General features: G+C 45.8%; 1 protein-coding gene across 3 annotated transcripts in view; it reads right to left on the bottom strand.

The window, feature by feature from the left end:
- Window positions 1-15,228, bottom strand: part of GEMIN5 (gem nuclear organelle associated protein 5) — a 500,185-nt gene that overhangs the window by 309,552 nt on the left and 175,405 nt on the right. For all 3 annotated transcript variants that reach the window (XM_086931243.1, XM_086931244.1, XM_086931245.1), the window contains one exon: window positions 6,758-6,923. In XM_086931243.1, coding sequence (XP_086787369.1) covers window positions 6,758-6,923 — 166 coding nt within the window. The remainder of the gene's footprint in view (window positions 1-6,757; window positions 6,924-15,228) is intronic.

The raw sequence follows: 15,228 nt of genomic DNA, 5'->3' as shown, positions 1-15,228 counted from the left end.
TGCTGGCTGGCCCTGTGGGACTAACTTGCATTGGAAATTGGCGTACTGACAGGTACTGTGTTGTAACAGCAGTATGGGATTGTGGGCGTGGGGCGGGTGCCTGGCTTGCCCCTGGTCGGCCCTGAACTACCCTCTCGTTGCCCTTAAGGCTTTCTGTGGTGGCGACTACAGAATAGAAGAATGTGTGCTGTGTTACAGGTTTGGATGGGGGCTGATGTTATGTTATTAGGTCCTTTTCTGGGGTGTGGGGTTGGGGAAGTTTTTTGGGGGGTTTTGAGTGGGGGGGTCATGCTGCTCTGATAGGGGTGTTCAACGGACATTGTGGAACTGGAGGGAACTTTACTGCTATGGGGACGTTACTTAATTTGAAATGTGTCACATGGAATGTCCGCGGACTACGAACGATGTCTAGAAGGTATAAGGTACATGCCTATTTGGTGAGGCGTGGTGTCCAAATCGCAATGTTGCAAGAGACTCATCTAACTAAGCAGGAATGTACAGCATTACAGAAACGATGGCATGGGCAGGTGTTCGGTACCACATACTCTGCTTTTGCTAGGGGGGTGCTGATTTGGGTGAGAGCGGGGGTCCCGTTCGAGGTCACGAACCAGCTTGTGGATCCTGAAGGACGATATGTAGCAGTGGAAGGGTACGGCAGGGATGTGGTCTTATGTAGTGTGTATGCTCCTAACGCTGATCAGGCCCGCTTTTTTGATGTCCTCACTGGTTCGCTCGCACACTTCCTGATGGGTCCCGCCATTATAGGAGGGGACTTCAACTCGTTGATGTGGCGCTTGATCGGTCGCATCTTGCATTAGCTGACTCCCCGGTCCGCAAACTAGCCACACACAGGAGGGATTGGCAAGAGAGGTGGGGCCTTGTAGATGTGTGGAGAACGCAGCATCCGGAGGTTAGGGACTACTCCTTTTACTCGGCTCTTCATGCATTACATGTCAGGATAGACTCAATACTGTGTGTTGGGCCGCTAGCCACACTGATCACACACACGGAGTACTTAGCAAGAACCATCTCAGATCACAACCCCTTATTAATGTGGATGCAATGGCAACAGGTGAGGTCGGCGGTCCCCACGTGGAAGCTGCGGCCTGACACGCTGGAGGACTTGGTGTTTAGTGATGCGATCCAGCAGGGTATTGAGCACTATTTTATTGAGAACGAGGGTTCGGCTGCTACGAGGTCAATAGAATGGGATGCGATGAAAGTGGTGGTGAGGGGTGTCTGCATGGGCAGATTTTCGAATGCTAGGACGGCGGTCTTGTCTGATCTAGATAAGGCGGAATGCAAGCTGAGGGAACTAGAGAGGCGTAGACCGGAGCGACCGGAACTGCAGGAGCGGTTACTGGAGGCGAAGGAATTGGTAGCAAAAGAGACAGAGCGGCTGCGATGTTATGACAACAAGCTTTACAATGCCAAGGTACATGCAGAAAGAGATAAGGTGGGCACACTGCTGGCGAAACTAGCTACACCAGAACCTAGGGGTTGTCCTGTCCTGAGTCTTAGAGAAGTCAGGGGAGATGGCCTACTCGCAGTCAGCAGTTCTGAAACGCTTCAAAACATATTACAGAACACTGTATGAGAGTCAGCTTGGGGTGGAGATAGCGGAGATAAGTGACTATCTTGAGGCGACCCGTCTTCCGGTACTGGATAATGAAGACGCGAAGACTTTGGGAGGCTCAATAACACTATCGGAGATTTCGGGTGGCCATTAAGCAAATGGCTAGAAATAAGACACCGGGAGTGGATGGCCTTCCGATCGAGTTCTATATGAAATATATAGATAGTCAGGCGCCCAAACTACTGGCGGTGTACTCTGAGGCTATGGCGCTGGGCTACTTGCCTAAATCAATGAGTGAGGCCCTGGTAGTACCGCTGCTGAAGCCCGGCAAGGAGGCTTCTGATGTGAAGTCTTATAGGCCCCTCTCCATGTTAACGGTGGACTATAAGATCTTAAGTCGTATACTGGCTACCAGGCTGCTGCCACATATGACCACACTGATCCACGAAGACCAAGCGGGGTTTATCCCGACGAGGAATACCTCCATAAATATCCGCCGCCTGATCCGGGTTTTGGATGCCGCCCAGGATTCGGAACATAAACCGGCGGTACTGTCGGTGGATATTGAGAAGGCCTTTGATAGCCTCGAATGGAACTATCTAGATGAGGTCCTGAAGAAATTCGGGCTGGGGGATGGATTTGGGCGTTGGACGAGAGTTCTATACTCCTCTGCCACGGCCAGGGTGCGATTGGGATCAGTGGTTTTCGAGGCCTACCCAGTATGTAGAGGGACGAGACAGGGTTGCTCTCTATCTCCTCTGTTGTTCGCTTTGGCGATGGAGCCGCTGGCGGTGCAAGCACGGAAGGGGGCAATGTACGATGGGGTCGGACTGGGCGAGGAGACGCATTACATTTCCCTGTATGCAGATGATCTGTTGCTTTACTTGGAGGATACGGAGGGGGCGCTGGAAGGGGCAGTGGAGATGTTGTCCAGCTTTGGTAGGCTCTCGGGCCTCAAAGTGAACTGGAACAAGACCTGCGTGTTCCCGCTGCGAGTAGGCGTGCCATACCCTCCTCTCGCGGTAGAGGTGGTCTGGGAGGACACATCCTTCACGTATTTAGGAGTCCGAGTTTATAACGACACTGCCAGCTTGTTGGAGGGGAATGTGGAACGAAGCATAAGGGCACTGAAGGGTAGCATGTCCTTCTGGGCCTCCCTCCCCCTATCAGTACAAGGCCGAGTGGCCTTGTTGAAAATGGTGGCGCTGCCACGGCTGTTGTACTACTTCCGTACCCTACCAATCTGGATCCCTCCGCGGATTTTTAAGGATTTGAGGTCAATGATTATAGACTTCCTTTGGGGACATGGACGACATAGGGTGGCATTGGACACCCTGGTCAAGCCCAAACAGGAAGGGGATTTGGCGGTACCGGACTTTGAACTGTATTACCTGGCGGCTCAACTGCAGGTATTGACCCAAAGTATTGCTAGAGAATTTAGAGGCCCGGTCCAATCGAGGGGGACAGGTATCCAGCGGCATGTCTTGTCGTATATCGTAATGCAGCAGAGGCTAGAGCTGGGAGCCCTCACCATGGAGGAAAGGACGCTTTGGTTGTGTTGGCAGAGGAGTCTGAAACGGGCGAAGGTGGCCCGGCCGTACGCTCCGGAGATCCCTCTTGGGATGCTGACGGCGCTCCCGCACGGGGGTGATTGGTCCCCGTTGTTAGAATGGGAGGAGCTGGGACTACAGATGGTGGGGGACCTCTATATAGATGGGGAGCTGGCTCCCTTCAGGGAATTGCAAGATCAGTTCGATCTCCCGGAGGGGCACTATCTCCTGCATGCGGCGGTGGTTGCAGCGATTCAAAAACACTGGAAGGGTGGGCTGGCAGAACCGGATGTGACCATGGCCTGTCAGTATGTGGTGATGGCTGCGGGCACATTTAAAGCAGTGACTTGCCTCCAGTCTCGAATGCTGAACGAGGGTCTGGAGCCGTTGCATACACTGAAATTGAAATGGGAGGAGAGCATAGGCAAGCCCATACCAGATACAGTCTGGGGTCTCATATTGGAACGGACGTGGAAGGGTAGCAGGAACGCCCGCTTCCAACAGGTACACTTCTTCATACTGCACAGAGCCTATCTAACCCCGGGGAAACTCAGGCGACACTTTCACGTGCAAGGTGCGGCCTGCCCGAGGTGTCTAGCACCGGAGGTCGAGCTGGATCACATGCTGTGGGGGTGCCCGAAGCTGGGGAATTACTGGCCGGAAGTGGGAGAACTACTGAATGCAATTACCGATAGGGAGGTGGAATTTGATATGGCGGCGTGCTTGCTGCTCTGGTTCCCCCACACAACGAAGACTAAAGTTACGAGCAAGTTTATTGACCTGGGACTTATACTGGCCCAGAGAGAGCTTACTTGGCACTGGAAGTCCAGAGAGGGCCCATCAGTGAGGAGATGGACGAATGAGTTGTTGAAGTGGGCCAGTTGTGAGAGTGTGGTCAGAATGCGGCAGGCGACCAGAACGGACAATGAGAAGAGCTTAGAGATGGCGAGGGCCTGGGAAGTGGTGGTGCAGGCGTTGCGAGACTACCTGATTGAGGACGAAGAATAGGCACATTCGGAGGGCGGAGTTCTGTGGAGATAGGAAGACAGATTGCACACGCCCGACTAGTGGTGAACCCCTCTTTCACGATTGACATCTATAACCCGCTTCAGCAGCAAGTTGGGAGGGTGGGGGGTTATAGGGTTGTTACTAGGGTACCGTAGGACCATTAGGAGGAGTGCCTGAAGCGAGGGTTCGGGGGTTGGGGACACGGGACATGAGGTACTAGGCGGCATCTTAGGAATAGGAGTGAGTTATGGTCGACAGTCCTTAGAGCTAGCCATTGAAGTACGACACTGACCGGGCCCCGCTACAGTGCGCACTATTGTCACTAGGGCTGACCACACAGGGGGCTTCACTGCATTGGTCTGCGGCTAGTGGGGGAGGGGGAGTTTGGGGTAAAAAGCAGATACTAGATTGTGTTGTCACCCAGTCATCTCTGTGAGATGTCCACCATGACGGATTGCAGGAAAGAACTGGTACGCCGCCCAGCCTCCGGGATGTGGGCTAAATGGCTGTGTACAATCTTAAACAGCAATGGATGTGTTATGCAATGCCATGAGTGTAATGGTTGACTCATCTCGATGTCGTGTATTTAATTCTGCAATAAAAACAAATTTAAAAAATATATATATTTTTTTTTTTTAAATTAGGCAGTAGAGGTCAGCTTGTAAAATGCCAACCTGACAAGAACTTCCTGGTACAGGATTCAGGGCAGAGTTCTAAAAACATCACCATATGACCTCTGTTCTTATTTCACATGGTCATGAAGAACAAAGTAAGTAATTATGAAGAACTTGAATCCTGAAGACCCTTCTTCTCATATTGTAATCAATGAAAGTAGTAAGGGGTTACTGTCTTTGATTACAAACTTCCTGAACTGTTCAATTCAGATTGGGTTGGTTCTAGTTTTTGTGAGACCTGGCCTCCTAAAAGAGGAAAACGAAAGAGCTCTGGATCTAATATAAGGTGAATGACCTTATGATAAATAACCATAATCTAAATACTGCCGAAGAACATTGAAAAGGTGGCTACATTGTAACTACAAGTGCGCCTAAAAGCCAAACGCATCATGGAAGAATGGGAGTTAAGCTTTTGACCAATAAGAGTGAGTGAGGCAGCAGTATTAGACCTCTAACAATTCATTTTAGCTTCATAGTCAGTTTAGTCGCCTAGGCCACTGCGTCTTTCTAATGTTATTAGATCTGTTGGCAGAGTTTAAAACCCATGATGACCACACACTACTAGCTAAATGAACAGCCTCTGCATTTGCTTAGTTCTTAATACATAAGTTGAGGTGCCAATCAGCTCCTATGCTTTTTAATATCAACACCATGTCAAGCACGTTAGCTCATGGAGTATGTAGTAGCATGGTTTTATAGTTACACACTGAAGACACCCATTTGGATAGAACACAGCCCAGGACCTGGCAGGGTGTAATATGTCGATCATAAAAATCCATTCTTGGAGGAATACAAATTGGTTCAATCTTAATAAAAATAAAAAATTCTGTTTGTGGTAACCAAAATTGTGTTGAAGGATATCGAATTTAGATACCAAAAGATCAAGATTGGCAATATGGTTATTATGATTACAGGTCAGGACATTTGATTCTGAAATTTCTATGTCAAATATGTGAACTTTAATTTGCATCGGGACCAAATTCGGAGTCTGCTCTTCAGGAGTTTGGTAGAAAGAGTGACTTGTTGACGTCCTCTCTGGAGTTTTAGAGCGGCAGGAAGGAGCAGATTCCCACAAGAACTTGTGCTTTCTATTTGACCTTCTGAAAACTTTCAAAGTGACAAGGATCTGCAACAAGAACAACTTCAGGAGCTGGAACAGGACCTGCTTTTTGCCTTTGATCAGTCAGGACGAGGAGTCTTCCAATGTTTAGCGACATGGAGTTTCACCAATGTACTAGGTGGGTATCAGTGCACACATTAAAAAACACTACTGTGATAGCAGTCAGGTCTGTGGGGATGGGCATTATGCCCCTTTGACCGTGTAGGACTTATTGGTCTGAGCCATTTCACAGACATATCACCAGGGGAGGTCCTGCGTTGGTATCTATTCACCTGGTGAGAAATCTGCAGTTAAAAGTATCCATCAGAAGAACAAGTCGCCTATCTTCAGTAACTGACTTTCTAGTGGATGCGGCAGACTCCTCACCGGGTGACCTCCCCAGTGTGAGAAATGGACTCTTTTCCATCTAATAACATCCCAAACAAGAGATGTGCCCCCTGGTCAAGCTAATACACCAATAAACTCTGCCTCAGAGGGTGAAGACAAGCCTTCAAAACCAAGTAACATAAGCTTGCCTGGGTGGCGCTTGTATGCAGTTCAGCTCGTCACTTCCTAAGTGGAACGACACTTAGGCTTGGATATCTTGTGCCAATTTGGTCTTGGGCCTGAACTTGTTTAATAAGGTAATTCATGTCCATCCCTAAATTTCCTCTCAACTATGAAATACATTGTTTAACAGATGATACCACAAAATATGGGGAGTAAGTTTAATCACCCTTTTAAAGAGCTACATTCCTACCTGTAAGGAAAATGTTCACTTTGAAAAAAGGGGCTACAATTTTAAAATGCTGACAGGAAGCGAACAGACGTTAAGTGGAGGTTTTCTTACTTCTCTGTCCAGGGAGATGGAGAGCAACAGTTCCCGGCCCTCTTCAGTTTGCAATGAGCAGAGATTGAAGACAATTCGTGAGTGGTTCTGTCCTTCTGTTGAAGAGCCCAGAAGTGACCATTTCTGCTTGCCAGACTTGGTCAAGTCCCAGAGAAGCAGCTCACCCCTGTGAGGAAAATGATAGTTTTACAAAAGGCACAAACATGAAAAATCTAATAAACTAACAAATGCAAACAATATTCCCATGCAACATCTTCTGTCAGACGACATATCCAAGTAAAAACACAAAACAAAACCTTTACAGCTACAAACAAACATTGATCGCCAATCTATGCAGAAGAGAGTACTGGCCAACCGGAAGACCTATAGAAAATAAGAGGTAAATGGCCAGTATCTGTGCATAGGAAGTGTTTTTCCATGAGCATCCTGGAGCCAAAAAGGAATTGACTTTGCACTCCTTCATACTGGCCTAGTTAACCCCACGTTACTTGTTAAGAATACTTAAGTAGAGCAGTCCAGTTACTCTAGGAGGTGCCGGAGATGCGGTGGGCTTGAAATTTAGACAGTAAATTACACCCAAACTCAACATCCAGTGAGAGCTATTACTTCCAAAAGTAAAACATCTTTGATTATATAATGCTAAAATACAACAGTTAAAATGATAGCCTCCAAAACCGTTAGTGTTTATTTGCAAAACACTTATAGTGTTTATATAAGTGCAAAACGCTTATAATGTGCATGTGCAAGACAACAGATTTTTTTTTATACTAAGAGTTATTGCCATTGTTATTCGAAAGGGGAAACAACAGGTGTTCAATGGCCTTCTGAAATTCCAAGCTGAGATTAAGTGTAAGTGGCCGGCAAGAATTATAATCGTAGATAAGTACATAATGGTTATAGCTAGGAGACTGATCAAAGTCTTCAGGAATCACGGCAACTGGCTACTGCAATAGACAATACCCCAGTACATGGTTTCAAAAGGAAAACTCCACCTCAGCTGACCTGAATTTTGGCAGACATCCTTCCAAGGGCACCAGTAGTCAGCAACAATTCAGGGTCACCACATTTGTAGTCCTGGAAGGAGTGTATTAGAATGACCCATAGGTCTTGCAGCTGCAGATTTTCTACTCTGACGCCACGGGAGACTGAAGCTCAATATCTGGTGACTTCCTGCATGCAGACGTCAGTAAGCCTGATCTCGTAATTTGTCCTCTTGATCAAAAGCCTTTGGTGCTCCTCTTCTTCCAAGCCAGGATTTTAGCAGCAGGACGTTCCCCCTTCCCCCTCCCCCCCAGAGCCTAGTACTGGTCAGTATTTTGTTACCATGAGTGTACAATTCCGATTGGTATGTGTAGTTTTCTGAAAGGCCAGACAGATCACAATATGCAGGTTTAATCTTAGACCTAGTAATTTGCTTCTTAATGGACTGCATCAGACACTGCAGCCTAGAGACATGATAAATAAAAGTGATAAACACGTGATCCTGTTTTTGGTCCACATACATTTAGCCTGTATCTTTGAGACTCTGCCCACCACCTTCTATGTAGTAAGGAACCTGGGTTTTGTCATTGATTAGGGACTATAATTTATGTGTGCGCCAGGGCTTGATGCAAGAACATTTTTCCTTTTGTTCCCAATCCCATTGGCTTCACTGTCAACCAGGCCATTGATGGCTCTTCTCTGGACTATCCTAATGCCCTTTATTTAGGTCTTTCAGGATCTACTCTTTCCTCACTCCATTTGGTACAAAATGATGCAGCTTGTTTACGGAATAAACTTCATCCCAGCTCTACAACTAACATTCACTTAAAGAAACTACACTAGTTTTCAGTTCATAAACCCATTCTAAGAAATTGGATTTTTATTTGGGGTGGGTAAATAACCACCTCAAGGAATAATCGCAGGGTCAATCCTTAAAATCAGTACATTAACATGAACTCAACCCCCTGGTAGCTATGGCACAGGGCGACAGGGTTAACTTACAGAAATGTGTAAATTATTTATGCAGAACCAAAGACATTAATAAAGTCAAAATGCAAAACAAACAAACAAAAAAATAACTCAACCAGAATTAATAGAGTAAACATTAATAAACATAACGACACCAAAATGACAAAAATCCAGTAATGGGAACCAGAGATTTACATTTTTTTTTCAAGTAGGAATAGCACCAAGAAGCACAAAGTGCCAATGATGAACAATTTCTTTATTTGGTTTTTATAAAAACCATAAAAGTTTAAGCATAATCAAAACAATAAAATATTTTATGGATTTTATTTTAATGATAGTCAATGGTCACAGTAGAGGCTGACCGGAATAGAGTGTGTGTCGGTAAGCCAACCAGGTTGGTCCTTGTCGAAGATTTTACCTTCTGACTTAGGGTCTGACGAGAGTAAAACAAATTCTAGCATTCAAAACAAGAATTTTCAATTCTATTAAGGACCGGGAGGTGAGGATTATGCTTCTCTTTCTTTATTCTTTAATTTTCAGCAATCAATCAAATGTAAACTTTTTAACCACTACATTTCCCATGGACACCCTAGTCACATGTTCCAACCACACAGCCACATCTCTATATAACCCTAATGCTGCTGTACAGCTTCCTCTTTCTTTGCCTCAAAACCAGAAAAACAGCTCAACAGTCTGAGACCCTAAAAAGAAGGATCACCAACAGAACCAAAACCGGCTCAACGACAGCCTGACTCAAATGTCTTGAGTCCCAGAATAGGAAGTCCTCTGCTTGCCACAGCGGGGAGATCATCCCACTAGGAACTCTGTCACCATTGAAAAACACTTCCAGAAAGACTGAACATCTATCTGATAAGAATCACTTGTCCTCATTTCCTTGGAGAAATGATACACCAAAGCCGTAAACACTAGCTCATATATATATAAAAAAACATGAAATAATCAACATTAAGAGGGAGGGAAAATACATACATCACATAATCTATTCCAATATCAATATGTGCAAATGACCGGGTGGGATAATTCTCACCTCCATGTCCTTAATAGAATTGAAAATTCTTGACGCAAATGCTAGAATTTTCTTTATTCTATGCCAGGACTAGAGGCTCCGATTATGCTTGTTTAAAGCTGAGCCACCACTACAGAATTTACATCAACAATTGGTTTATAATGGAATGACTTCAAAGTGGATTCTGATGATCAATCTGGCGCTCTTAAGATGTCATCCAAGCGTGAACCTAACGCAAATTATTTAGAAGCCATCGCCCCTCCAGTGGAGTGAGCACCAAAGACATGGGTATCAATGCCCACTTCATATAACAACCAACCAGCCACGGCCCGTGGAGGGAGTTGCGGTGGGCCAGAGTGGCAGGTGGAGGAGGGGCAGGGTGGGGGGTGATAAAAACCGGCAAATGGATATTTGGAGGTAAGCAAACAATTTAATTAACAAAACGAATTTTGTAGCGTGCCCTCCATTGATACAGGGCACATTACGAAATTCGTAGTGTGCCTGAAAAGCCGGGTAGGATACTAACCTGTAATTGCATATTATCCATCTGAAAATAGAATAACATCTTCTGGTGAAAAAAAATCTCCCAGCAATATCTAGAGCTCGCACATCAGACACTCTTGTACATGAAATTAGAGATAAGAGCATAGTCAATTTGGCTGACAGTTTTTTCCTAGATAGGAATTTATTATCTGGCCAGGATTCCAAAAAATCCCAAACCACGTTAACACTCAAAGGACAGCATACTTTGGTCGTTTCACCATTCGAATCCCTCACAATAACTTACACGCCACTGGATGTTTGACAGAGGGTTTATCGTCAACCGGGAGATCACCTGCCGAAATAGCAGATCTGAAATTGTTCACTGAACGGTAAGCCACACCCGCAGAGTCTAGTGACAACAATAAATTTATGAACAAACTACAATCCGCTTCAATAGAATTCCCACTTTGTTCACAGCACTAATTACACCCTCACCAAAATGCTGAAGCAGATCTCTTCTGTGTTTCGAAAGATCATGCTTGACTGAATTATCTTCCTGCAAAAGACCTGGGAGATTCAATTTTTATGGAAAACCCTACAAGCCACCAGAGAAAGGTGTTCCGAGAGGATCTGTGGATGTGGATGGCCCACTGGATCCACAAAGAGATTGCAAAAGGTAGGGGGATCAGCACTAGGCACGCTCAAATCAGTTCCAGAATCACAGGAAACTGAAGCTTGAGCTCGCTGGAGCGGGGTCACTAAGATCAATGCTGCTTTCTGGCATCACAATTGTGCAAGAAAACTGGGAATCCTCATGAAATTGGGAAAAGCATAGCATAGGGAGGGGGACCAGTTTGGGAGAAATGTATCCGTGGCTTCGGCATCCGGATCCGGGAGCCAAATCAAAAAGGTTGGACATTGCTGATTGAGGTGAAATGCAAAAAGGTCTATTGAGCACGGCCCCCAACGGTTGTGAAGCACATGAAAGAATTTTGGTTGAAGCCTCCAGTCCCTAAAATCTAATAGATGGCGAGAGTGCCAGTCCGCATTCGTATTGCGTTGACCAGAGAGATATTCTGCCACCATCAACATTCGATGCTAAAGGCAATAATGTCAAAGATCTTTGGCTATCCTGGTCAGGATGAGAGAGACTTGGTCCCAGCCAACTTGTTGGCATACCTGACCGTAGAAACTTTGTCCATAGGTCGGCGAATGCAACAATCCGTCCTCTCCGGAGAGAGACATTGCATGGCAAAATAACTAGCTAGGAGCTTTAGACAACTGATATGTAGATTCAGCTCAACTCTGGATCAGTGACCCCTAGTGTAGATCAGACCGCATTAAGCACCTCAATCCTAACTGCTGGCATCCGATTTGAATATCATCTCTGGAATTGAGCCATAAATTGCCATTCAAGGCTTCCTTGTGGTCTAGCCACCAAGACATTTCTGTCTTGGCTTTCTCTGATAGAATTATCTGTTCTGAATAGCTGAGAGCCTTGTGGAGGTGCTGAATAAAGGGAACAATAGTGAAGGGGGTCAGGAAAAATGGCCTCATTCGATGAGGCCAACAAGTCCCACCAGGCGGACTATCGACATCAAGGATACAGTCTGCATGCTCAAGGCTGACCTCAACTCTTTTTTGATGTTCTGGACTTTGTGGGGTGGTGAAAACAGCTGAGACAGCAGAGAATCCACCTGAATACCCAGAAATTCTAGACACTGGGATGGGGACAGGATCGATTTCTGAACATTTATGATGAAACCCAAATCCTGAAGGAGAAGAATCGTCCATTCTAGAGGAGTCCACGCTAACTGCGGACATTAGGACATGATAATGATGCTGCCTAACAGATGATTAGACAACCCCTTGAGCTCACAGGAACTCCATGACAGACCTCATGATCCTTGTGAAACTCCATGGAGTGGAGGATAACCAAAAGGGAGAACTCTGAATTTGTAACAAGGACATTGCCAAAAGAATTGAAGAAAACACAGAGGGGGAGGATAAATGAGGATGGTTAAGTAGGCAGCGTTTATATCTAACTGAACCATCCAATCTCCCTCTTGGAGGATGTCCCTCAAAAGGAGGATACCATCCATCTTGAAATGACTATAGACAATCCACCCATTGAAGTCCTTCATGTTCAACACTAGGCGTGACCCACTCCCTTTCTTTTCTACCAGGAATATACAACCCGTTTAGGCGGGGAGATGAGACTGTTATAGCTCCTTTTTCCATTTCAGCTTGGATTTCTGAGGGGATAAACTATTGCTCTTGTGAGGAAAATTATATCATGGGAGGGGAGCAGGGTTGGATGGGGGTGTTGTAAAACTCTAACCTATATCCCTGAATGGATTTGAGAACCCAAAGCTCTTGTGTTAGACCTTGCGAATGTCAAGAAATAACTTTGTTCTGCCCCCCAGTAAGATTCCAGAAAGTGGAATAATTCTCAACTGTGGAATCAGATTCCTCGAAGGATCCTTGCGCACCGCTGTATCGCCCTCTCCTGAAGCGATTCTGGGTGGCAAAGGGAAAGGCAGTGGTAGAATTATAGGAATGAATTATAGGAGGAATCTTGATTACCTCCTCTACTTCATTGGTAGACGTCTCGTTGCGGACCTTGGTGGCAGCAACGGCCGAAAGCTCAGTGAGCTTCGGGTTGATTTTAAAGTGATGGATCGTCAACACTCACTGAATATGGTACAATTTGCATTGCCTAGTTGGCACACAGCCCACTCGGCTCAGCCAACCAAGAGGTCCAGGTCTATGGGCGTTGTGGCCTCCTTAACCTGGTATGCCAATTCCAGGATCTTAGTAAGTGAGCCTGATATATCAAGCCGCTTGTCCTGACAGTTACACCTGGCATAATCTAGGACCTTCTTAGGCTCCTTAGAGTATTCCTTTAGGAAAGTCACTAACGTAGGGTCAACTTCAGGGGTGTCTGTGACTTTGCGGGGAAGGTCCGTCCTGGGGCATTCGGAGTGTAGGCGTGCTCTGAATTTTTTGTCAAAACCCTGTGAAGACATGATTGCACATTGTCTGCAATTCTTGCAGGTGTAGCCAGACAGTAGATCTTGGATGAATAATATCCCCTGGTTCATAGTTAAGTACCTTGGGCAGCTTTTGGACATTTGTGTATCGCGATTTGAGCTTACGCTTACTTGGGCCAGGTTTGTCGTCATGGTCTGAGCTCTGTGAGGATGTGGAACCCGGATCGGGGTTGGGGCAGGAGTGTGGAGAGGAGGGACACTATAGGTGAGATCTCTAGACATGGAGTCTACCAATTTTTCGAAAGCCTCAGTGTGAGGTCCCTTAGGGGTTTTAGTGCCAGGCTGTCTTGAGTGGCTGTTTTCACTGTCCCTTACCTTTAGGTTTTCCTGGTGTGACGGACAGTGAATTGCAATCATCAGTGGGGGTGCAGGGATCCAACCCTGTTGTTGTGCGTAGCCACATAAGTGTAATTTCAGGGGCCAATTGACTTAACCAGACTCTTGTAAAAGACTGTTGCACCCCAGCATCCAGTGCCTCCAATTGAACATGCTCCAAAGCCCCCTCATGGTCATCCAAATAGTTCTCCATATCTCCATCTAAATACTCATATATAGTCAGGGCTTGGCAAGTCAGTATTCAAGAGCTTCAGGAGGTGAAGGATGGACCTAAATAGTAGTTGTTGAGACAAACCAACTAATCTGGAGCAAAAACAAAATGTGCAGGGAGGACCTGCAGCACACTAGGCAGAGCCTGGTGTAATTTTCCAACCTTGATGAATTATAATAATTCAGGACGTTGCCATGGAGCAGCAGAACGGGCTTAGGCAGCGAGGAACCTCATTCCGTATTCGGAGGCTTCAATTAAACAGCCTCTGTGCATGCAAGCGAGGAGCCCAGCTGCAGACATAAAAAGAGGACTGCATGGAAGGCATCCGCATGTCCTCGCTTCCATTTCTCCCCTTCCACTAGATTAAAGCAGGTCCGGCAACCCGATTTGCTTTGGGAGGAGAAAACCGCTCCTTTGAATGCACACAAGCCATGCTAGTGATACAGTGCAGAACACAAATACAAATATCTTAATGGCAAATGAAGCGCAAGCGCAGCGGGGGAGCCCACCTGTGTAAACATACAATAAGTGATCGGTAGTAAAACCAATAATATTGGCAAAAGTAGAAGATACTACAATCATATTGTGATAACTAGAAACAGCATAAATGTTATCTTCATAAAAGAGGGTTATATAGGGCTGCTGTGTCTATGGTTGGGACATACAACTATGGTAGTCATGGGAAATGTAGTGTTTTAAAAGTTTACATTTGATTGACTGCTAAAAATTAAAGAGTAAAGAAAGAGAAGCATAATTGAAGCCTCTGATTCGGACATTGATTTAGGTGGACAGGTATTTACTCAAGGCGATGGAGTACAGTCACTCTGAGGGAGTAGCCTCCCACCAAATTTTGAGATGTCTGCTGGCCCAGCAGACATCTCTTACATTTACAGGAAACACAGATGTGGGGAAAAAACATTTTGTTCCTCAGAAAGATCTGCTTTTCAGAATAAAAAAAACAATGATCACCGCCTTGTCACATAAGGTTTCTCTCATGGCGAGGAGGTTTTCACTGTCCCTTACCTTTAGGTTTTCCTGGTGTGACGGACAGTGAATGCAGGGCATTTGTCTGCCCACTCTGAAAAAGGGGGGGGCAGACAAATAGCCAAATCTCGGATGGCCCTTACTGTAAGAGACTGATGCAGTGTATCTTGGCAGCAGAGATGGAATAGTCTCAGTCGCTGGTATGCTAAAGGTGCTCCCGGGACAAACCTTTACATTTTTCCAGCATAACGAGAAAAGTTCAAATGATAATTTCGTTGTGTTCGGCTTAGAAGGTATGTGGCAATTCGTTTGTGTTCTAGTCTAGTCTGACAGAGAATAGGCAGTAACTGGTTTCCAGGCATCTAGCTTACTATTGGTATTTATTCCCTCTAGATTGTCCTGTACTTCTCTAATCATTTGAACCACT

The sequence above is a fragment of the Lissotriton vulgaris genome, chromosome 7 (assembly GCF_964263255.1).
Source record: "Lissotriton vulgaris chromosome 7, aLisVul1.2, whole genome shotgun sequence".
NCBI classification, from domain to species: Eukaryota; Metazoa; Chordata; class Amphibia; order Caudata; family Salamandridae; genus Lissotriton; species Lissotriton vulgaris.
The sequence above is the reverse complement of the archived record's forward strand: the minus strand, read 5'-3'. Positions and strand labels throughout refer to the sequence as shown.